The sequence below is a fragment of the Cetorhinus maximus genome, chromosome 6 (assembly GCF_964194155.1).
Source record: "Cetorhinus maximus chromosome 6, sCetMax3.hap1.1, whole genome shotgun sequence".
Lineage (NCBI taxonomy): Eukaryota > Metazoa > Chordata > Chondrichthyes > Lamniformes > Cetorhinidae > Cetorhinus > Cetorhinus maximus.
In genome coordinates, this window is record NC_135884.1 from 34,544,302 (window position 1) to 34,569,297 (window position 24,996).

The 24,996-nt window shown below is 42.4% G+C and overlaps 1 protein-coding gene across 36 annotated transcripts in view; it reads left to right on the forward strand.

Moving 5' to 3' along the window:
- The window catches only part of slmapa (sarcolemma associated protein a), a 235,928-nt gene that overhangs the window by 175,411 nt on the left and 35,521 nt on the right, over nt 1-24,996 (forward strand). For 21 of the 36 annotated variants that reach the window (XM_078543552.1, XM_078543567.1, XM_078543556.1 and 18 more), the window contains one exon: nt 10,655-10,717. The exons of the other annotated variants lie outside the window; for them this stretch is intronic. In XM_078543552.1, the coding sequence (XP_078399678.1) occupies nt 10,655-10,717 (63 nt within the window). The remainder of the gene's footprint in view (nt 1-10,654; nt 10,718-24,996) is intronic. 36 annotated transcript variants of the gene reach the window in all.

Consider the following 24,996-nt stretch of genomic DNA (forward strand, 5'->3'; position numbering starts at 1 on the left):
TTCACTGATTTTAGTATGGCTTTGTTTCCTAATGTTGTGTAGTAGTTGGATATAAGAACGTATACTAGTAGACGGTTGCAAAATTGCAATTTAAGCTCCATAGTTAGAAGATGGAAGTTTGTTTCTTCCTCTTATCCTAAAGCCACCAAATCCTCCAAATGCCATGCATCCGAAACATCAATTTCCATTGTGGCATTCAAGTAGGAACAATGTGTAATGGCTTCACTATGTGATTGCATTTATTGCACTATGCAAAATTAGCAGAGTTTAATGTATAGTGGCTTATTAGAAAGGGCACTGCTATAATTGTATAATTTCTGAAGATTAATTGAACAAGTGAATTTGATAAAGAGTAGGACCTAAATTTCGAATTGAAGTGTAAGAGGAGGGTAAGCTATACCGCTAACAGCTTGAGCTTTTTATTGCAGGTCAGTTTGATCACTGCTGATCTGTTAATTTGTCTCTGTTACTGTCCTATGATACCCTTACCTGACATTGGGGTAAGAAAATTATTGGAATCCCTACCGAGGAAATAATAGAAGAACATCTAGAAAAGAAAACCGAAATAATATTTATTCGTTCGTGCATACTCTGTCCAAAGGCAGGCCCTTGACTCATTGTCTGCTGATGCTTCACCCTGAGGCATTTTCTTGGCAGTTGTTTTTGTCACTGATGGTTTGCCATTGCCTTCCATTCTCAGGGGCAGGGCAAGGAGGCAGGTCCAAAATCTACCTTAGCCTGAACAGGAATCTAATCTGCGCTGTTGATATTATTCTGAACCGCGCATTAGCTATTTAACCAACTGAGCTAACAAGCCCCTAATAATAATTTACACAATACAATAAGACTCAGCATGGATTTCAAAAGGGCCTTGATAAATTTATTGAATTTTTGGGAAGGTAACAGGGAGAGTAGCCAATGGTAATGCAGGGCAATTAGGAATGGGTAATAAATGCTGACCTTGCCAACGATGCCTACATCCCAAGAATGAATTTTTTAAAAATATGTAATTTATCTGGATTTTCTAAAAGGCCCCCATAATAGACTAATGAATAAGATCAGAGAATGCGGAGTCAGGGGACAAGTGGCAGAATTGATTTCCAGCTGGCTTCAAGACAGAAAGCAAGAGAGAGGGACTAAAGGGTAGTTATTCACAGTGGCAGAAGATGGGAAGTGATGCCTCTCAAAGATCAGTGCTGGAACCACTGCTGCTCACAGTTTACATTAATGATTTGGACTTTGGAATCAAAAAGATAACTTCTAAATTTGTAAATGACACCAAATTGCAGGGAATTAGTCAATACTGCAGAGGACTCAAACAAATTACAGGGAGATATGGGCAAATAATTTGTAAATGAAGCTCAACACAGATAAATGCAAGGTAGTACATTTTGGTAGCAAGAATAGGGAGAGGTCACTTATTACTTGGAAGATGTGAGTCTAAGTCGGGTAGGGAAACAAAGGGATCCCTGAGTACAAGTACACCAAACATTAAAAATTGCGCCAGAGGTTGGCACGGCCAAAGAAAAGCAAACAAAGCACTAGGTCTTATTTCTAAAGGGATAGAATTGAAAAGTAGGGACATTATGCCAAACCAGTACGAACTTTGGTTAGACCACACTTAAGAGTACTGCATGCTGTTCTGGTTGCACAAAAGATTTGCAAAGATTATACCAGAAATGCAAGGTTTTACATATGAAGAAAGGATAAGCAGGCTGGGTCTCTTTTCCTTGAAAAAAGAACACAGAAGGTTGACCAAATTGAGGCCTTTAAAATCATGAAAGGATTTCATGGAGTGGATACAGAGAAAACGGGCCGGATTTTCCATCCTGACGCGGGGCAAATCTCATTAGGCAAGCTTTAAAATTTGGTGGGTGGAACCCAATCCTGGGATTCCTATCCCCTTTCCAAAGGCCAGCTGTCCTGACGTTGCTGGCTCCATTGGGAAAGTGGTCATTTTCAGACCCTCAGCAAATTTCAAGGAATTGGGTCAGCTTTGGAAAGCAACATGGTTCACACCAGCTCATAGGTGTCATGAACCACAAGGAAACCATGGTTTGGAGTGGGGAATTGTTTGAAAAAGTAAGTTCAAAAGGTGTTGCCAACTTCACATGTCATAATGAAATACTTAATCATAAGTTTCATATACAGTTTAATACAGTGATTGATGATAGGGCTTTGTTTTGAAAAGGTAAGTGACCATTAAATTGAACAGCATTGTGAAAGTGGAAAAGTTTTCAGATATATTAGAGAACATTATCCACTGGGTAAAGTGTGATCCTGCATTGCACTATAGTGAAATTCAGATTTGATTGTGTAAATTGGCCCCTTTGCTTTCATGTTTTCTGTGAAGTTCATTTCAGCCATCTGTTTGGGCTGTTTTAAAGCTTGACAGATGGCTGAGCTTCTAGCTGTGTTAAAAAGCTTTAATGTATTCAGCTCAAGAGGCTTTGCTGACGCAGTTATTCAATGGATTCTCATTATGAATGCTTAGCTAACTTCCAAAGCCACTAATGTATTCTGCTCAGCAAAGATTGTTGACGCTCCGTGTGTTATCAAGAAACGGCTGAAGGCCGATGGGCCTCGACATTATTCCGGCAATAGTACTGAAGACTTGTGCTCCAGAACTTGCCGTGCCCCTAGCCAAGCTATTCCAACACAGCTACAACACTAGCGTCTACTCAGCAATGTGGAAAATTGCCCAGGTAAATCCTGCGCACAAAAGGCAGGACAGATCAAACTCATTATAGCCTTAGTTCAAATATAGACCAAAGAGCTGAATTCCTGAGGTGAACTCCTGAGGTAAGGTGAGAGTGACTGCCCTTGACACCAAGGCAGCATTTGACCGAGTGTGGCATCAAGGAGCCCTAGCAAAACTGGAGTCATTGGGAATCAGGGGGAAAACTCTCCGTTGGTTGGAGTAGCACAAAAGAAGATGGTTGTGGTTGTTGGAGGTCAATCATCTCGGTTCCAAGACTTCACTGCAGGAGTTCCTCAGGGTAGTGTCCTAGGCCTAACCACCTTCAGCTGCTTCATCAATGACCTTCCTTCCATCATAAGGTCAGAAGTGGGGATGTTCCCTGAATGATTACACAACGTTCAGTACCATTCGCGACTCCTCAGATACTGAAGCAATCCAAGTCCAAATGCAGCAAGACCTGGACAATTTCCAGGCTTGGGCTGACGAGTGGCAAGTAACATTCCTGCCCCACAAGTGCCAGGAGATGACCATCTCCAACAAGAGAGAATCTAATCATCGCCTCTTGACAGTCAATGGCATTACTATCACTGAATCCCCCACTATCAACATCCTGGAGGTTACCATTGACCAGAAACTGAACTGGAATAGCTATATAAATACTGTGGCTACTAAAACAGGTCAGAGGCTAGGAATCCTGCAGCAAGTAACTCACCTCCTGACTCCCCGAGGCCTGTCCACTATCTACAAGACTCAAGGGGCAGGAGTGTGATGGAATACTCTCCACTTGCATGGATGAGTGCAGCTCCAACAACACTCAAGAAGCTTGACATCATCCAGGACAAAGCAGCCCGCTTGATTGGCACCCCTTCCACAAACATTCACTCCCTTCACCATCGATGCATATTAGCAGCAGTGTGTATCATCTACAAGAGGCACTGCTGAAAGTCACCAAGGCTTCTTAGACAACACCTTCCAAACCCACAACCATGATCATCTAGAAGGACAAGGGCAGCAGACACATGAGAACATCACCACCTGGAAGTTCCCCCCCCAAGCCACTCACCACCCTGACTTGGAAATATATCGCATTTCCTTCACTATTGTTGGGTCAAAATCCTGGAACTCCCTTCCTAATAGCACTGTGGGTGTACCTATACCACATGGACTGCAGTGGTGCAAGAAGGCAGCTCACCACCACCTTCTCAAGGGCAATTAGGGATGGGCAATAAATGCTGGCCTAGCCAGGGACGCCCACATCCCATGAATTAGTTTTAAAAACTGTCAAGGGACTGTGAGCTTGCTTATTTTGACAGATTTATGAGCTCTTGAGAGGGCTATGTTTTTTTAAAATAGATTTTCAAACAATGTTTGTTTATTTTGACAGATTTATCAGCTTCACAAAGACTTCTCAGTCTTACTAAAGGGTCCATGAGTTCTGCTTATAGTGGATACTGGGTGAGTGGGTTGGAGCATGTGAGGGGAACATGGTGGGTATGGCGGGGAGGGGTTGGGGTGTATGGGGATGTAAGGGGGTGAGGCAGGTAGGGAGTGGGATGAGGATGGTAGCGTGGGGGTGTGGAGAGGGTTGGGGGCCTCACACTGATCTCCAGAACTGGGCTGATGTCTCAGTGAATGGAAGCGGGCCTTTTAACCTGGCTGCTCGACATTGACCCCCCTCCATCTCCACCTCAGGCCCAACTCTGGCCTGTCCCAGACCACCCACCATGGAAATAATGTTGCCGGACACTGCCAGTCAAGAGGCTAGATCGTGACATCAGGAAATCCCGCTAATCCTGACTCTTGCCTAAGATGAAAATCCAGCCCCATGTTTACATTTGTGGGGAAGAGTATAACTAGAGGCCATCAGTAAAAGATAGTCACCAAGAAATCCAACAGGGAATTCAGAAGAAACTCCTTTACCCAAAGAGTGACGACAATGTGGAATTTGCTACTACAGGGTGCGGTTGAAGTGAATGGTACAGATGCATTAAAGAGAAGCTGGATAAGCACATAAGGGAGAAAGGAATAAAAGGTTAGTATGATAAATTTAGATGAGAAAAGATTGGAGGAGGCCTGAGTGGAGCATAAACTTTGGCATGGAATAGTTGAGCCGCATGGCCTGTTATGACATGGTAGATGATGTGTGCCAGGTGTTCCAAATCCACAAGGGAAACTTGATCGCACTATCATAATTGCTTTGCAATTTGTATTTATTTTGAGCTGCGTGCACTGAATTCAGAAGTAATAGGTCCACCAAGACTTTAGATTTTTTTTAACAACCTAAATTAAAATATTTATTAACAAAAGAAAAAATTTCAAGCACATACATAAGATTACAAATTATTACTATAATAACTCCTACAATTCCTAATTAACCTGACTCCCAGTTACACCCCCTTTAAAACAATGGTGTGAGATAGATTTTAGGTTTTAAACAGATCCAGCAAATTAACACAATACCCTGGACAGTGGAATTCCAAACGGCATTTCTAGCTTCAGTTTTCAGGTGGACAGCAGACTTATGCACACATACTGGAGGCTTCATTAGGGCTATTTCACACACTTCTGTTAGATCTCATATGCCTTCTCCTGACACACAGCCTCATTCTCCTTTATGTATGTTTCTTTATTCTTAATACGTAAATTCTATTGTTTCGTATGTCTTTGAAACTGTATCTTCCTCACAATATGAAAACTTTCATGTTGCTACTATTTATTGTCAGTAACCTTTGGGAAAAATAAACATATATTCCTTAGCCTGGCTTATTTGGCTAATTGTAAACGAGCTTAAAATTTCTTTGAAATTCAAATCTCCTGTCATCTATCTAAAAATGCAAATTCTCGCTTGATATGCTAATGAGTAAACATGGAACATGGAGATGGGTTTTATATGGTCACCATTACTGAAACTACCTTTTTATTCCACATTTATTTAATTAACTCAGCTTAAATTCCCCAGCTGTCATTATAGGATTTGAACACACAAATCTGGTTCATTAGCTAGTCCAACAATATAATCACTATGCTGCTATTCCATAATTGGTGATCTACTTAGGGACATGAAGTTCTTGGTTGTAATACCACGGATAGGATTGTATCTACATGGTGGTTTTGCGGTGATTTTGGTTTTGATCTGTGGACAAGAGTTCAAAATTGAAGGGTTTTGATTGTTAAATATTTAAAGTTGAGATCTTGCAACCCAAACACTGAAAATCTTTGCTTTGGCCTAGTGTATAAATCAGTGATCTGCTTGGATATAATTCTAATATTACAATATGTTTTTTCAAATAAATGTCTAAGTCAGTTTATTACACCGTTACTGTTATGCTACTTCTACTTCATAGTGGTGTTTGATTTGTTCGCTGCATAATAAAGAAAAAACTTGAATTTATATCATTTTGTGTCCTCAGGAGGTCCCAAAGTGCCAATTAAGTTCTTTTGTAGTGTAGTTACTGTTGTAATATAGGAAACGTGGCAGCTAATTTCACACATAGCCAAATAATCTGTGATACTGCCTGATGCTTGGAGAACTGGCCTTTTCTAATTTGAAAAGTGTCATGAAGTGCTTTTGAGACACCAAATGGCAGCACCCCCAGTAGTGCAGGAACCTCTCAGTACTGCACTGAACTATCAGCCTAGATTGGTTCAAGTCTCTGAAGTGGGGTCTGATAGCTCTACCTTCTGATTCAGAGGCAATTCTGAGTCAGGGCTATCACCCAACAATAACAAATGAATAAATGAATTGCTTAAGATATTTTATGTTTAAAAAATACTTGGATAGGATTAGAATTCATGCCCACAAGTGCATATTGCCAATTTTTGGTGAAGCATTTGTGTCACCATTTATGACTCTAAATTGTCTTGTCCACATTTCCCATTCAATTTTGCTATCAGGATCTGGCCACCGGGTGGCAATAAGGAACAGTTTCTGAAAGTTTTCTGAAATTCCAGCCAATCATGCTTTTCTAATCCACTTTTTTCAGGTGTTTGGAACTTGATTGGTTTATTTTTATCTGATAAATGGGGTATCTGTCAGTTTGCAAGTTCCTCTTAAATGTGATTTTTGTTGATTTGCAGTGGTTTCAGTTTGTTACTTTAAGTTTGTGTTTTGTTCATGGAAGCTTTCATTGTCCATGTTGTTAGAATTTATTTACATCATATTGTTTGGAACCATCAAGATAAAACCTTTTTTAAGATTGTACAGATCTTGATTTACTGTGCAATGTAATGGGAATTTTATTACCATTCCACAATTCAGCTATGCTGGTAGTGAGTTAGCAGATGGTTGCAATTCAGTATTTTCGTCTGACGAAAATCTCAGCTTCATTTTCATCATTTAATAGCCTTTGAACCAGTTTGTTGGTTGATGCTTTGCTCACTCCTGCATGTTACAATTCAGACTCCCCCGGAACTTATTCTTTTGCCAAAGAAGCTTTTGAAGTACCGCCCTTATTTACTATGAACCAAAGCATATCCTTATATTTCAAATCATCTGCAAATTACAGTGCTTCTAGTGAGTAATAAATCCTATATACAACTGATAAGATCATTTAATGAGGTAGAAACTGCTTCATATTCTCCAAATCTCTACCATAGATTGACAACTCTCAGACTGTATGGGCCAAATTTTATTCTCATGACTGGTCCCCTATCAGCATGCCCAAATGCAGGGATTGACTCTGCTTTGGTGATCTGTGGGACCCAGGGCTGAATCTTATCAAGGACAGGCAACCAATTGAGAAGACTGTCCCTATCGTGAATGGCTGCCCACGCCCAAGCCAATCGGAGAGCTGGCAGCTCAGCGGTCTCAGCAGTTGGCCACTGCTGGGACTGCACCTGGAAAAAAAGGATGCCATGGAAGGATGGCACCCTCCAACCAGGTAAGTGGGATCTAGGGTCATTGGGGCCAGTCTGGCAGGCCCTGGCGAGTATGGGGGGAGTGATTGGTGAGGTCAGGGTTGTCACCAGGGGGCCCTTCTGTAAGTCAAAGAGTGCCTTCCCCCAAGCTCGCCAGCAAGCAGCCAGGATTGAAATGCTGGCCAGGGAAGAGACCCTTATTTGGCCAAATTGGGCACCTAAGAGACCTGATTGCCCTTCGGGTGGGAGGGCCATCCGCCACCTTCCATCTTGCCCCTCCCCACCTTATCCCCAGAGGGCTTGAAAAATTCAGCCAAATATCTCAGGCTCAAAACTAAGAATCAGATTTATTAAAAAGTAAAATGAACACAAGCAAAATCAAATAACTGTTATCACCAGATTACAAAATATGCTTGAGATCCTTGTTCTAAAACCAAACAAAAGTCACAAACTGTTCACCAGAATTACACTTAATTTAGACTGACATCCATAATATGATGTCTATAAATGAAATCAGGCATTCAATGTGTTCAGGTTAGCCCCAACTTTTCAAAGGGTTGATGAAACAAAGACAGTGGAAAGTCAGATGCAGATAAGTTACTTACCTGGATTTTGGAATTTGAAGTGAGACACCCTAATATCAGAAGGATATCTTTCATAATAGAATACAGCAGTGCCCCATGATGGGGTTGAAAAGTAGCAGCATTGTATCCCAAAAATTTGTTTGCAGGACCCACTGTTAGAATGGAATAGAGTCTTTAATCAGGAATCAGGGTGGAAGGAAGCATAATCAAGCTCTTGGGATTCAGTGCGTTTCTAGTAGACATTAATAGCCTATCCCAGAAATGGAGATAAAGAAATCAAGGAAGGGAATGAAAAAATTAGTATTGGAACCTGCAAAGTTTCGGGAGGGGTTGAATTTAGAAGCAAAGTTGATGAAATTTTCCAATTCTGGCCAAGAGCAGGAAGCAGCACCAACACAATCATCAACATACCGGAAGAAAGAGGTCAGGGAGAACTCTCTGAGGACTCAACCTCTTTTGTAGCTTGGAAAATGTTCAGGAATGTTGTCATGAAAACCTGTACTGAGCATTTAAAATTATTTTGCAATCACCAGTCTTATAAATCTAATACATAAATGCATCCATACAAGTAATTCATCTTGTTAAGTCTATGTATTTTTTAAAGTTTAAAATATGTTCAATTGGTAACCAATAGAGAAACAGGTACACAACTGATTATTCAGAATTATTTTGAGACCATGGAAGTTTAATTTGGGTGGGGGAAAAGCGGTGAGGAGGGGTAGATAAGCAGTAGGTGTTGTGAAAGGCTTGCTCCAATTTGTGATGTGCAGGGCACATTTCATGTTAGACTGTGTAGCAGAAATGATCTATGCAGTATCATGTGTCTTTCAAAATACTACCTATTCAGTCTCTGTACCATGATACACACCAGACACATATCACAATTTAAATAAACCAAATACCCCTAGGGTCAGGGGAGTAAGCGGTTTGTTGAGATTATGTTAAGTTGCATTGGATTTTTGCAGTTTTTTTTAATATCCAGTAATCATCATACATTAGAAAAGTTGGAAAATCAAATAACTTTAATGTACTGATTTTTTGAAATATCTGCATACAATAACATGAAGTGTTTTATGCATACTCATTCTTGATGTTACAGAAGCAAATGATTAGAGACATTTCAAGTTTTTATTTATTATTAGGATAATTCAAATTATTATTATTAAGCTAATTCAAATGAATTTGTTGTTTCAAATTGGATGTTGTTTGCCTTTTTTCTTGCCTTTATTGGGAAGAGAAATTGAGATATCCTTCTTTAGTCTGCCTTTTCAATATAAAACCTGTCTCACCAAAAATGTACAAGCAAATTTATATAATTATGCAGATTATGCCCATCAATCATTTATATACTTCATAAAGTTGGCAACAATAAGACATATCCACCAATTTTTTTTTAAATTAGTTTTTCTGTTTCATACATCTTTGAGAAGATTTCAATGGGGAGATATATTTTTCATTATCATTTGAGTAGTTGTTATTAATACTGTGCATTTATTGTTCTCTACCTGCCCAATTATTCAGAATTGGTATTTGTATTTACTGTATGAAAAGCCCCAAAAAATCGCTAAGCAAATGCAGATTCATATTTGAAAAGGAAGATGTGCTTCAAAAATCACTTGCATCTCATAGTGCAAATGGAACTTTAAAGCTGGGCGTGCACTGCACACTGTTTCACTCCAGACGGTGACTAATACTTTATTCATTCCTCACCTTTGTCTTTCCCTCCACTTCCTCAAAATTAAAATTCAAAAATAAAGCTGGAAGTCCATGCACTAATTTATTAAATTGCTGTGGCCAAAGCATATTTGTGTATGTGTGTGTTTGTGCTTCATTCTGTCTTGAACTGTCACAGAATATACTGTATTAACAGTCTTGATCTGAAACTCTTAAGGCAGTACAAAAGTGGTGATTGGTAACTGTGCATTCAAGTCCTGTTTTGCTCCTTCCTTTGTATGGTCAAATGTACTTTAAGTTTTGGTAATCCATGATTTTAAAAGTAACATATCTCAAAGAAGCAGCACTGTTTTCAATCCCAACAAGTTGAAATTAAGAATGGTTGCAAATGAAACCCTGAATCAAAATGAAGGCATGAAAACACTTCAAACAAGTGTCAGTCATATTTGATTGATTAGTCACAACACTTATTCATAGTTTGATGCATGTGGCAGACACCTTACGAACACTGTGTTTGGCTACAAGGAGCAAAATACATGAATTGTGTGGCTAAGAGCCCTTATATACAGTTGTTCAAATAGTATGCAATTAGAGAAGATCCTACTACATTTAAACCTTTAGTATACATTTTGGGGATTTGATTTAAATGTGGAACTTTAAATTCTGCACACTTACCCATTTTTAAAAACAGGTATAAGCCAGCACTTTAGGGGATAGGGCTTTCATGTTGGCTTCTGTTTCATTCTCACGCAGCCTTTCTTGCTTTTCTGTGTTCTATGTTTGCTGGCTTCTGTTTCAACTGCACTTTCTGCCTCTCTTCTACTTCACCCCACCGCAGACCTCTTGGCAGAGGCAAGGGCCTCCAGCAGAAAACATGAAAGTGAGCTGGATCATCTCAAGTGTAAGTATAGGGTGTATTTACTCGTTAGCTGGCACAATACAAGCCTCCTTGATGTGGCAATTGTTGATAGCCATTTTCTGATTGTATCTTTTTCCTCAGTTCTTCATTTTTTAAAACACTTAAGTGATCATGAATGATATACAAATTTCCCCATGAAATATTACAAATCTTAGGTAATGCAGATGTTTCTCTGCAATTGCAACTGATATGTGCATAAGGCCTCTTGCTTTTTATGATGTTAGAAATAGATTACATTTTGATTTTAAATGTCCTTCCACTGTAGTACAATTCCACAGTCATTACTCTGTTTTGGCAATGTATGGTGGTTGCTGTGTTGTTGGCAATTCAATTGAAATATTTATCAAATAAGGATGGTAGGTTTTATGACGCAATTGTACTTGTTCTCAAAAACGTATCCCAAAATTCATCCAAGAGCCAGTGTATATATTTGCTTTAAAAATTTCAGCATATTTTAAAACTTTGTAAAATGTGAACCTTCCATCTCAGATCTGCCAAGAAAAATGTTATGGTATTTCAGGTGTCCTCATACACTCTGGATTTGTCCCTCAAACAAGCTGTAGTTCGGGGGTAATCAATTTGATAGCTGCAGTGGCTGATGCCTGTGATCTTGGTGGCATGGTACTTTACCTAAATGTTTCCTAAAGAAGGTGAATATGGTCAGCAAACAGTTTGAGAGCTGTGTTTAGAACCTAGAACAAACTGATGGTATGAAATTCTCTTCTCTCAAGGTTGGTTATAAGTAAAACAAAAACAAAAGTACCTGGAAAAACTCAGCAGGTCTAACAGCATCTGCGGAAATATTTCATATTTCACCTCTTTTCTATTTTTCCTTAGTTCTGTTGAAGAGTCATACGGACTCAAAACGTTAACTGTGTTCCTCTCCGCAGATGCTGTCAGACCTGCTGAGTTTTTCCAGGTATTTTTGTTTTTGTTTTGGATTTCCAGCATCCGCAGTTTTTTTGCTTTTATCTTTGGTTATAAGTAAAATATTTTATAGTCATAATCAACAACAACTTGCATTTTCATATATGCCTATATCGTAGTAATATGTCTTAAGGTGCTTCACAGGAGTGTTATCAAACAAAATTTGAGTCAGGTTCTCTGAATATGAACCACAGCAGAGATCTGCTTGTAACTTGACACTGATGGGCAATAGATTAGCAGTCTCTCATTCAGTTAGTGTGAATGACTGACAATCAAACTAACAGTCAGGTATAGTAATCTGAATTTAGTGTTGAGGCAGAGAGCCATAGAACTGTTTCACAATAGGTGGCCATTTGGCCCATCATGTCTATGTCAGCTCTTTGCCAAAGCAGTGTAAGTCTAAAGATAGCTCTATATTTTCCTCTGTTGCAAATATTTATCCATTTTTACCTTAAAAGGTGCAATGGTTCAAGCTTCAGTCATTCCTGATGACAAAGCATTCTCAGTGACAAAGCATTCCATGTTCTAACACTGTGCTTAAGAAATTTCTCCCAGCACCTCTCATTACTCTTGGTGACTAGTTGAAATTCATGACCCCTGATCATTTTCTCTCTTGTAAACAGTCTGGCTCAGCCTGAGACAATGGTCAAAGAGAGGATTGAAACCATTAGTAGGGAACAAGGCTAACAACATTGGTTTTGGTCTTTGCACTGTTTAATTGGGAAAAGAATTCTGCCCATCCAGGACAGGATGTCAGACAAGCAGTCTGATAACATTGAGCAGTGGAGGTGTTGAAAGAGGGTGTGTGTGGTGGTGTAGAGTTGGGTATCATCAGCATTCATGTGGAACCTGCCATTGTGCCTTTGAATAATATCCTTGAGCGGCAGCATGTAGATGAGAAATGGGAAGGAGCCAAGGATAGATCCTTGATGGATTCCAGAGGTAACTGTGGAAGATAGGAAAAGAAGCCATTGTAGGAGATTGACGAGGACCGGAGAGGAAAGCTTGGAACTAGTGAGGGAACTACATTCGGGTGGAAAACGGAAGAATGGCACTGGAAGATGATGGTGTGATCAACCATATCAAAGGCTAAGGATACACCAGTAATCATTGTGGGCTCTGAGCGAAAGATCAGAATTCTACTGGACCCATGACAGAGGGAATGGAGGCAATCATGGGGAGGGGGGTGGGAGGCAGTGGCAGTAAAATGGTGTGGGCTCCAATATCTTCCTGCCACTGACCAAATTTACCAGATGTGGATGGCGGGTTGAAGCAGTGGCAGACACGTTCATGTGCTGCAATTATAGTTGTTAAACAGCCAATTGTCAGGTATTTTCCTACCTTTTTCCAATTATATGACTAGACAGGATGTACAGAGACTCAATAACACCTCCTCAGAGGAGGTGAGATTTGAGTGGCAGTTGAGCAGTGGAGGAAACTGACAGCCATGTTGTAAGGCTGTCTATAGGCTGTGTCTTGAAGTGATGCTATTCAGTTTGGAGGTACTGCAGAGGCTGGGGAAAAGTGAACTCCTGTTGGTGGTAAAGTGTCTCCCAGGTCCACAGCAGCCACTGGAAAAGGGACAAGGTACTTGAAAGCCTCACCACAGTGGAGGCTTCAATTAGCTATGGGGTCAGTGCTTTCAGACTTTGACTTCCTCCAGTAAGGAGGAGGGTAGTACAGAGATGGGGATGCAGCTACATGGAGCGTCTGTGCAGTGGGCCAGGGGAGCTCCAGTGGATTGAGGAAGCCACTGGATATGCATAAAGAGGCTGCATGGGGGTCTCTTGGTCACAGAAGGCACAACTCAACTTAACAGGTGTACTGTCAGAGGCTCAGCTTCATGGAAATGTCCAAGCACCAATGTCTACGAAGACTGTTTCTCCAGGCAGGTGGTTGGCAGAGCACTGTGATATGCTGGAACAGAATTTGATGCCAGTTGGAAGTGACACCCAATACCTGTCATCATTCCTCCAAGCGGAAGTGGCTGCAGCTGTCACTGCCTCCAATACCACCTCCTCCATGTCTATACCGTACTCAACAGATTATGCCACCTGTTCTACAAGCACAACAAAGCCCACTGTTTTGTGTGTCTGTACTGATGGAGTGTGCGCTGGAATATGTGACACAGTGTCTTGAGATGGCCTTGCATCCTAGGGAATGTTAGATGCAACCATCAGTTTATCACTCTCCATTGCTTCTACACCTGCTTCACTGAGTAAATTGGGCTTATGTTCTCTGGAGTTTAGAAGAATGAGAAATGATCTCATTGAAACCTACAAAACTCTGGAGGGGCTTAGAGGGTGGATACTTAAGAGATTGTTTCCGTTGGCCAGGGAATCTAAAACATGGGGGCACGGTCTCAGGATAAGGGGCCAATCATTTAGGAATAAGATGCGGAGAAATTACTTCACTCAAGGAGTTGTGAATCCTTGGAATTCTCTACCCCAGAAGGTTGTGGATGCTCCACCGTTGAATATATTTAAAACTGGGATAGACAGATTTTTTGGTGTCTCAGGGAATTAAGGGGAGCAGGTGGAAAAATGAAGTTGAAGCCCAAGAACAGCCATGATCGTATTGAATGGCAGAACAGGCTCGATGGGCCATGTGGGGAGGTGGTGGCATAGTGGTATTTTCACTGGACTAGTATTCCAGAGACAGTATTCCAGGGTAATTCACTGGGGACCCGAGTTTGAATCCCACCACGGCAGATGGTGGAATTTTAATTCAATAAATATCTGGAATTGAAAGTCTGATGATTACCATGAAACCATTGGCAATTGTCGTAAAAACCCACCTGGTTCGCTGATGTCCCTTAGGGAAGGAAATCTGCCATCCTTACCTGGCCTGGTCTACATGTAACTCTTAAATGCCCTCTAAACAAGGGTAATTAGGGATGGGCAATAAATGCTGGCCTAGCCAGCAATGCCCACACCCCATAGGCAATTATTACTTGTGTTCGTGTGTTCTCGGCGACAAGCTGCCACGCCATGACCCATCCATGGCCCCCTCATCTGTCAGTGTCACCATGGCAATGTAAGGCACTCCAGCTCTGGTTTGTCGATGTTCCCTGGCATTCTGAGTGTGCTTCTCCTGAAAGCACAGACATATACAGTGTCACTGCTGTTTCATGCCCATTTGTGCTTGTCATTTTGTGGCACTGTAAATGTGCAGCACCACATTGCTGGGATGGTGTTGGCACGTGACCAGTCAGCTATCTCAATGCAGCATTTACCCTGGACCTACTGTGGGGTTTGGGTGCATGTGAACAGGGCATCTCAATGTGGATATTGGTGCCTGGTGTTGCCCCATGCATTGGTCTACCACCTGGCCTCGCATTTCATTTTTAAAAATTCATTCATGCGATGTGGACGTCGCTCGCTAGGCCAGCATTTATTGCCCATCCCTCATTGACCTTGAGAAGGCGGTGGTGAGCTGCCTTCTTGAACCACTGCAGACCATGTGGTGTAGGTACATAGTGCTGTTAGGGAGGGAGTTCCAGGATTTTGACCAGCAACAGTGAAGGAATGGCTATGTATTTACAAGTCAGAATGGTGAGTAGCTTGGAGGGGAACTTCCAGGTGGTGGTGTACCCATGTGTCGCTGCCCTTGCCTTTCTAATGGTAGCGGTCGTGGGTTTGGAAGGTACTGTCTAAGGAGCCTTGGTGAGTTCCTGCAGTGCATCTTGTTGATGATGCACACTGCTGCTACAGTGTATCAGTGGTGAAGGGAGTGGATGGGGTGCCAATCAAGCAGCTGCTTTGTCCTGGATGGTGTTAAGCTTCTTGACTGTTGTTGGAGCTGCACTCATCCAGTCAAGTGGAGTGTATTCCAACACACTCCTGATTTGTGCGTTGTAGATGGTCGATAGGCTTAGGGGAGTCAGGAGGTGAGTTACTTGGCACAGGATTCTTAGCCTCTGATCTGCTCTTGTAGCCACAGTAGTTATATGGCTAGTCCAGTTCAGTTTCTGGTCAATGGTACCCCCAGGATGTTGACAGTGGAGGATTCAGCGATGGTAATGCCATTGAATGTCAAGGGGTGATGGTTAGATTCTCTCTTGTTGGAGATGGTCATTGCCTGACACTTCTGTGGTGCGAATGTTACTTGCCATTTGTCAGCCCAAGCCTGGATATTGTTCAGGTCTTGTTGCATTTGGACATGGACTGCTTTCATGGGCACCTTTTATTTCATGCTGGGCCTCCAGTTTGCAGCTCTAAAAGTCACTCACTTTTCCAGATTGCAGCATGTCATAAAATCATTTTCTGCACTGGATCCAGGTTTTTGCAATGACCCCTTGGCTGCTCATTATGTCTGCCACCTCCAACCATACCTTCTTGGTCAGGCGTGCTGGTCTCCTCCTCCTGTCTGCTGGAAACATGTCACCTCTCTGTTGTCTTGCTGCCTGCAGGTAGGCATCACTGAACCATGAAGTGACCCTTCCTCGTGCTGAAGCCATTCCTCCACTGCCTCCGTTGCCGTAGACCCCCTCCTTTTTCCCTGAATGCTGCACATGTGCCTTTAAAAATCGTGCTTTACGGTGAGCTGCCAGCACTATGACTTGCCCGCACTCTGACCTGTCCACCACGCTGAATTGGCCAGCTGCCCTGCCTAACAGCCCTTAATTGGCACTTGTAAAATCGTTAAGGAACTCCCAACCACCTGCCCATCCATGCCCCCTACCTGGATATCCCCCTGATGTCAGGTCATCTGCCTGATCAGTAAAATTCAGACCAGACAGCCTATTAGTGCTGTAAAACAATAGACAGTCTTGTATTATGGACTTGAATCCACTGAAACTTGGACTGAGATTGCCCAAACTCATCTTGCCCAAGACCCTTGTAGCTGATTCAGCACAGCACTTTTATCGGTGGTCTTAGATAAGTTCAAGCCTTGATCACAGAACTGAAAAGGCAGCGCACTAACTCACATTTTGCTAACGTATTTTCATTTCCTCATCCTCTCCTTTCTAGTTCCTTATGGATCACACAATAACCCATGAATGTCTGTACCTGAGTTACCTGCTTCAGGCCTTTGTACTCTCCTTGAGATGTGATAATTCACGTTAATTTAATTTCCTCCTTCAGTTTTTGTTGTAAAAATATCTGGCTGGCTCTTGATTTTTCCCTGGCGGTATAAGAAAAATCATGAGCTTGAGTTTTGGAAAATTTGGGATAAACCTGTGTCCTGATACCATAGTATATTGTATTGGAGCACCAACACATGACATGAAAGCACCAATTTTGTCAAGTATCTATTGTGTTTACCCGAGAAATGAGATGGTTGAAGCTCCAGTTTTGTTTTATTAAGGAATTCCTTTTATTTAGAACTCTTAAGTAACCTTGAAATGAAACAAGTATCAACCTTTAGTAAGTTATGGGAATTGCTGTTGCTTAAATTTCTACTTGCCCCCCTATCATTGACAGCGAAATCTAAATTTTAGTTCTAACCCCGATCATGTACAAAAGTATTATGTCTAAACAAAAACATAAATACCTGGAAAACTCAGCAGGTCTGACAGCATCTGCGGAGAGGAATACAGTTAACGTTTCGAGTCCGTATGACTCTTCATCAGAACTGAGGGAATATAGAAATGAGGCGAAATATAAGCTGGTAGAGGGGGGTGGGACCGGTAGAGCTGGATAGAGGGCCAGTGATAGGTCTGTATAGCTACTTGACTCCTATTTCCTCAGCGTGAATCTTTTTAAGGAATACAGTTGCAAGTGTCCTAATATTGCAAGGAAATTATTTGAGCAAGTGAAAAGACATGCATTGTAGTTAAAATTGCTGAAGTTACTGTCTCTATTTACCAATTATGATTGAGCCACATAGGAGCCATGAATCAAACAAGATTCTCAGAATGTGATGTAGAGTGATTCAATGTAAGATGAAGGAAAAATAAAAAGCTAAAAGCTACTGCGGATGCTGGAAATCCAAAACAAAAACAGAATTACCTGGAAAAACTCAGCAGGTCTGGCAGCATCGGTGGAGAAGAAATCAGTTAACGTTTCGAGCCTTCACGGCCCTTCGGCAGAACTGAAGCATAGTTAGGAGAGGGGTGAAATATAAGCTGGTTTAAGGTGGTGGGGCGGGGGGGGAGAGAGAAGTTGAGGGTGTGGTGATTGTGGAGATAAGCAAGCAGTGATAGGAGCAGATAATCAAAAGATGTCACAGACAAAAGGATCAAAGAGGTGTTGAAGGTGGTGATATTTGTCTAAGAAAAGTGCTAATTAAGAATGGAAGACAGGACACTCAAAGTACAGCTCTAGTGGGGGTGGGGTGGAAAAGACTAACAAGGTTTTAGTTTTAGATTTAAAAATAATGGAAATAGGTGGGGAAAGAAGAATCTATATAAATTATTGAAAAAAAAGGTGGAGGGGGGTGAGAAACGGGGTGGGGATGGGGGGAGGGGGAGTTTAAGATCTAAAGTTGTTGAATTCAATATTCAGCCCGGAAGGCTGTAAAGTGCCTAGTCGGAAGATGAGGTGCTGTTCCTCCAGTTTGCGTTGGGCTTCACTGGAACAATGCAGCAAGCCAAGGACAGACATGTGGGCAAGAGAACAGGGTGGAGTGTTAAAATGGCAAGCGACAGGGAGGTTTGGGTCTTTTGGGTCTGTCCGCAAGAAAGACCCAAACCTCCCTGTCGCTTGCCATTTTAACACTCCACCCTGTTCTCTTGCCCACATGTCTGTCCTTGGCTTGCTGCATTGTTCCAGTGAAGCCCAACGCAAACTGGAGGAACAGCACCTCATCTTCCGACTAGGCACTTTACAGCCTTCCGGGCTGAATATTGAATTCAACAACTTTAGATCTTAAACTCCCCCTCCCCCCATCCCCACCCCGTTTCTTCCCCCTCCCCCTTTTTTTTCAATAATTTATAGAGATTCTTCTTTTCCCACCTTTTTCCATTATTTTTAAATCTACAATTAATACTTTGTTAGTCTGTCCACCCCACCCCCACTAGAGCTGTACCTTGAGTGTCCTGCCATCCATTCTTAATTAACACTTTTCTTAGATAATATCACCACCTTTAACACCTCTTTGATCCTTTTGTCTGTGACATCTTTTGATTATCTGCTCCTATCACTGCTTGCTTATCTCCACAATCACCACACCCTCAACTTCTCTCTCCCCCCCGCCCCCCCCCACCTTAAACCAGCTTATATTTCACCCCTCTCCTAACTATGCTTCAGTTCTGCCGAAGGGCCGTGAAGGCTCAAAACGTTAACTGATTTCTTCTCCACCGATGCTGCCAGACCTGCTGAGTTTTTCCAGGTAATTCTGTTTTTGTGAAGGAAAAATAGTTGTTCCAATTAAGATACTTGAGATGGTGGATTGATCATTTGCTACATCTGTTATGTTTCAGTCAGTAATCTCTACTTTTTTCCTTTGGAACCAAACATTTCCTGAAAACCATTATCTCAGTTGATCTTTGATCAGGGTGACCCATATATAATGTGCACTGATGTATCTTCCTTATGTAATCTGACCTGCCTTCAACCTCAAATCAGCAGTCAGAGTTTGTGCTGCAAGAATGAGCAGATTTCCCATACAATTAGCATTTTTTGTTAGTATAAATGCACATTATGAATACCTTCTGGTTGAGTAACTTCCATTGGAATTGAAAATGCTTCCTTTTCTTCATCATGAGATATACCAAATGCAGTTTATAGCATCTTAAAGTCTGATGTTTTTCTCAATCTGTTAAACTGTCCTTAACTATATATATTTGTTAAATATCTTAGCTAAAATTTCAACGATTGTTTTAATTCCAGAGAGTTAACAGCACATTTTGAGTCTCCATTAATCTTGAATTATATTCTTAAACTTATGTTCAAACCGGTAACTTTGTCAAAATCACTGGTGGCCCCTTTCTTGTGCTAAAACTCATGTGTGATCAAATAGTGTTTAGGTAACCATTATTGTAATTTTTCAAAGACTGATAAATAAAATGAACATAAAATGTTCAATTCTCATGTCGCAGATACCAAAACATTAAATTTGTGTCTCAGCTTTCACTAAAAGCTGAGGATCAAAATCCATGGCAGGATCATTCTAATTCCCCAGATTTAAAAATATTAATGAAAATAAATTAAAAGCAAAAAACTGTGGATGCTGGAAATCCAAAACAAAAACAAAAATACCTGGAAAAACTCAGCAGGTCTGGCAGCATCTGTGGAGAGGAGCACAGTTAACGTTTCGAGTCCGAATGACCTTTCAACAGAACTAAGTAAAAATAGAAGAGAGGTGAAATATAAGCTAGTTTAAGGGGGGTGGTGGGACAAATAGAGCTGCATAGAGGGCCAGTGATAGGTGGAGATAACCAAAAGATGTCACAGACAGAAGGACAAAGAGGTGTTGAAGGTGGTGATATTATCTGAGGAATGTGCTAATTAAGGATAGAAAGCAAGACAAGCAAGGTACAGATAGCCCTAGTGGGGTTGGGGTGGGGTGAAGGAATCAAAAAAGGCTAAAAGGTAGAGATAAAACAATGGATGGAAATACATTTAAAAATAATGGAAGTAGGTGGGAAAAGTAAAATCTATATAAATTATTGGAAAAGGGTGGGGGGGGGGAATCGGAAAGGGAGTGGGGATGGAGGAGAGAGTTCATGATCTAAAATTGTTGAACTCAATATTCAGTCCGGAAGGCTGTAAAGTGCCTAGTCGGAAGATGAGGTGGTGTTCCTCCAGTTTGCGTTGAGCTTCACAGGAACAATGCAGCAAGCCAAGGACTGACATGTAGGCATGAGAGCAGGATGGAGTGTTGAAATGGCAAGCGACAGGGAGGTCTGGGTAATGCTTGCGGACAGACCGAAGGTGTTCTGCAAAGCGGTCACCCAGTCTGCGTTTGGTCTCTCCAATGTAGAGGAAACCGCATTGGGAGCAACGAATGCAGTAGACTAAATTGAGGGAAGTGCAATTGAAATGCTGCTTCACTTGAAAGGAATGTTTGGGCCCTTGGACGGTGAGGAGAGGGGAAGTAAAGGGGCAGGTGTTGCACCTTCTGCAGTTGCATGGGAAGGTGCCGTGGGAGGGGGATGAGGTGTAGGGGGTGATGGAGGAGTGGACCAGGGTGTCCCAGAGGGAACGATACCTGCGGAATGCCGCCAGGGTGGGGTGAAGGGAAGATGTGTTTGGTGGTGGCATCGTGCTGGAGTAGGCGGAAATGGCAGAGGATGATCCTTTGAATGCGGAGGCTGGTGGGGTGATAAGTGAGGACAAGGGGGACCCTATCATGTTTCTGGGAGGGAGAAGAAGGTGTGAGGGCAGATAAGCGGGAGATGGGCCGGACACGGTTGAGGGCCCTGTCAACCACTGTGGGTGGAAAACCTCGGTTAAGGAAGAAGGAAGACATGTCAGAGGAACTGTTTTTGAAAGTGGCGGCATCAGAACAGATGCGACGGAGGCGAAGGAACTGAGAGAATGGGATGGAGTCCCTACAGGAAGTGGGCTGTGAGGAGCTGTAGTCAAGGTAGCCGTGGGAGTCGGTAGTCTTGTAATGAATATTGGTGGACAGTCTATCACCAGAAATTGAGACAGAGAGGTCAAGGAAGGGAAGGGAAGTGTCAGAGATGGACCATGTGAAAATGATGGAGGGGTGGAAATTGGAAGCAAAATTAATAAATTTTTCCAGGTCCAGACGAGAGCATGAAGCAGCACCGAAGTAATCATTGATGTACCGGAGAAAGAGTTGTCGGAGGGGGCCAGAGTAGGACTGGAACAAGAAATGTTCCACATACCCCATAAAGAGACAGGCATAACTGGGGCCCATGTGGGTACCCATAGCCACATCTTTTATTTGGAGGAAGTGAGAGGAGTTTAAGGAGAAATTGTTCAGTGAGAGAACAAGTTCAGCCAGACGGAGGAGAGTAGTGATGGATGGGGATTGTTTGGGCCTCTGTTCGAGGAAGAAGCGGAGAGCCATCAGACCATCCCGGTGGGGGATGGAGGTGTAGAGGGATTGGACATCCATGGTGAAGTGGAGGCAGTTGGGGCCAGGGAACTGGAAATTGTTGATATGATGTAGGGTGTCAGAGGAATCACGGATGTAGGTGGGAAGGGACTGGACAAGGGGAGAGAGAATGGAGTCAAGATAGCAAGAAATGAGTTCCATAGGGCAGGAACAGGCTGACACGATCGGTCTGCCGGGACAGTCCTGTTTGTGGATTTTGGGTAGGAGGTAGAAGCGGGCCGTCCGAGGTTGGGAGACTATCAGGCTGGAAGCTGTGGAAGATCTCCAGAGGAGATGAGGTCATTAACAGTCCTGGAAACAATGGCTTGACGTTCAGTGGTGGGGTCATGGTCCAGGGGGAGGTAGGAGGAAGTGTCTGCGAGTTGATGCTCAGCCTCTGGGAGGTAGAGGTCAGTGCACCAGACAACAACAGCACCATCCTTGTCAGCAAGTTTGATGACAATGTCAGGGTTGGACCTGAGAGAACGGAGTGCAGCAAGTTCCGAGAGAGACAGGTTAGAGTGGGTTAGAGGAGCAGAGAAATTGAGACGACTGATGTCACGCCGACAGTTCTCAATGAAAAGATCAAGAGAAGGTAAGAATCCAGAGGGAGGGGTCCAGGTGGAGGGCGAATATTGGAGGCGGGTAGAAGGATCCGTTGAACGGGGAGAGGACTCCTGCCCAAAGAATTGAGCAGGGAGACGAAGGCGGCGGAAGAAGAGTTCAGCATCGTGCCGAGCCCGAAATTCATTGAGATGAGGGCGCAAGGGTATGAAACTAAGTCCTTTGCTGAGCACTGAACATTCAGCATTGGAGAGGGGAAGGTCAGGGGGTATGGTGAATACACGGCCGGGGCTGGGATTGGAAGACGGGATGGGGACAGAGGGACAGGCAGGGGTGGAGGATCCTGGATAGGCGTTGGTGTCGATGAGTTGTTGGAGCTTGCGTTCCTTTGCACCTGAAAGAAAGAGACAAAGTTTCTTGTTGAGGCGTCGGATGAGACAAAGAATAAAATGAAACTGGGGGCACGGGCAGCTTAGAAATAGGGCGCAGCGGTGCTGCTGGAGGGAGAAGTCAAGTGTGTTCATATGGCGGCGCATGGCACTGAGTGTGGCTCTCAGGATGCAACGAGAACAGCTGTCCGAGGAGCGTTGTTTACAAGACATGTTGCATCAAATTAGAACACAATCAACAGCCTACAAGACATAGAATACAAAGAACAGGGAAGTTAAAAAACAAGCTGGCCACCATACTTATGTAATTAATCGCGCACAAAGTTCATTTTATTCTGGCTGTGCTCCAAGAATACTTTCCTGGTTTTCACACAAAGCTAACAATTTCATTTTAACATTTATCTGCACACACATAAGGTTAAACATAGTCAGGATTGTTAACGTTTCATGTCTTCTTCCTCCTTGTCCGTGGTGGGTTTCGGTAAGCTACAGGACAACTGGCTATTTTCTTAGGTTACTTCCTCTTACCTCTCTATTTCCTATCCTGTAATATTTTCTTTCTCAGTGGCAATAGGCAAGCTATGCGAAATGGAAGCTTTTCATCTTATTCACCTGTGGAGAGCTGTAAGTACCCAGCTGCCTAGCCAGTTTCATGTCTGGTCCATGGTTATGCTTGGCAAGGTACTGCAGTGGTTTGCTGTTGCCTTCTGCAGGTTCTGGCTAACCAGTAGACTCTCCTGCTCTTACCACCCACCAAACGCATATTGGAAGGATTTGCAGGTTGATAACCAACCTGTTTGGCCACATTATGAGCGCACCTTTTGTGGCCATCAAGTCCAGGAGTGACACTCAAACCCAGAGCTTCTTGCTCATTGGTGGAATGCTACCACTGCCCAACAAGACCCCTCCTTATCACTACATTTAATAAATGTAAGCAGCAATTGCAGGACATGTCAGTGGCTTGGTGCCTGTAGTCAGAAGGGATGACTGCAGAGATTTAATGACAGGTAATCACACTTTAACAAAGTACAAACAGCTGCTTAAACTGTCCAAAATAGTTGGTATGTTTAATATGATTTAAACAGTGCCATTGTATTTGACACCTATGTTAATGGAAAGTAGCTGGCTTCATATGTGACAGCAGTATCCCCAACCAATTGAGATGGCTGGGCAACTCCTCTATTACCACACCGGGAGTCCGTACTTGTGTAAATGACTGGGATTGATTTTACGCATGTGTTTTGTTTGTTGTAGTGTGAAGAGTCTGTTTATAAAATAAAATCTGTAACTACACTTTGTTGAGCAAATAAATTTAATTTGTTTTGCTGTTTGCACTACTTGGTGAAAAATGTACTTCTTGGCCCCAAGTCTGGTGAAAAATGTACTGCTTGGCCCTCAGTCTGGTGAAAAACATGCTGCTTGGCCCTAAGTCTTATCTGACTCCATTGGCCGACCAATACAGGTGGTTGTCTGGGATAAGTGAGGACTGGGATACATTGCACTATGTAAGTGTTGCTACAAATTTGGTTTCAATAAATCTCCAACAATTAATGTTCCTTTTAACGTTCCTTTTCTAAAGCAAACATTTCTGTGGTGTAGTATAGCATTAGTCTGGTAGAACTATTAGCTTGCCCTCCTTCCTGCATTGCTAACATGTTCTTCAAGTTGTCCATACAATCAAATGTTGAAATTGTATTTCCACTGTAACCTGGTGAACATATTGATTTGTGCAAGTGGTACAAGCCATTGTATCTGGTCTTTAAGTTTCACCTTTTGCATGTTCAGCTCTTCTAAATTTAGGAACGATGTACTAAAAATGTAGATTTTTTGAGAAGGAATTAGAATGTAGAAGAATGCATAATTTACTACTAATTAAAAATACTTCTGTGCACTGAATTTAAAATGCTCATCTGCAAATTCACCTGCCTTCGCCTCAACAGTTTTGCAGCTACAGTCAGGCGATTAGCAGAAGAAAACCTGGAGTGACATTGTGCACCCATTTTGTATATCAGAATCAATTTTTAAATGGTCGCCCAGCATTCCCGCTCAAAACAGGCAAGAGGCTGTATGAATATGCAAATTAGGCACTGCGCACATTGTAGTACCCCAGTTGCAACTTCTGTGCAGAAATGGGAAAAGTGTGCACGACATATCGCAGTGCCACTTCATCTAAACATTGAGCAGCCTAACCAAAAGTCATTAAAGTAACCACAGAGGCTTCTCCAAAAAGTTGCATTTTGTATTTTTTTTGAAGGTTGTTGTGGGGCAAGGAAAAGCAGGTACATCCTCATTTCCTTCTCACCGTCTCCTCATTCTTAAACAAGCCTCACCTGCCCACTGATTTTCCACCACAGAAAACCAGTGGGCAGGCAGCACACATACCCTGCAGATTTTGCATCTACTTAGTGCCCAAGCCCCCATGTCCTC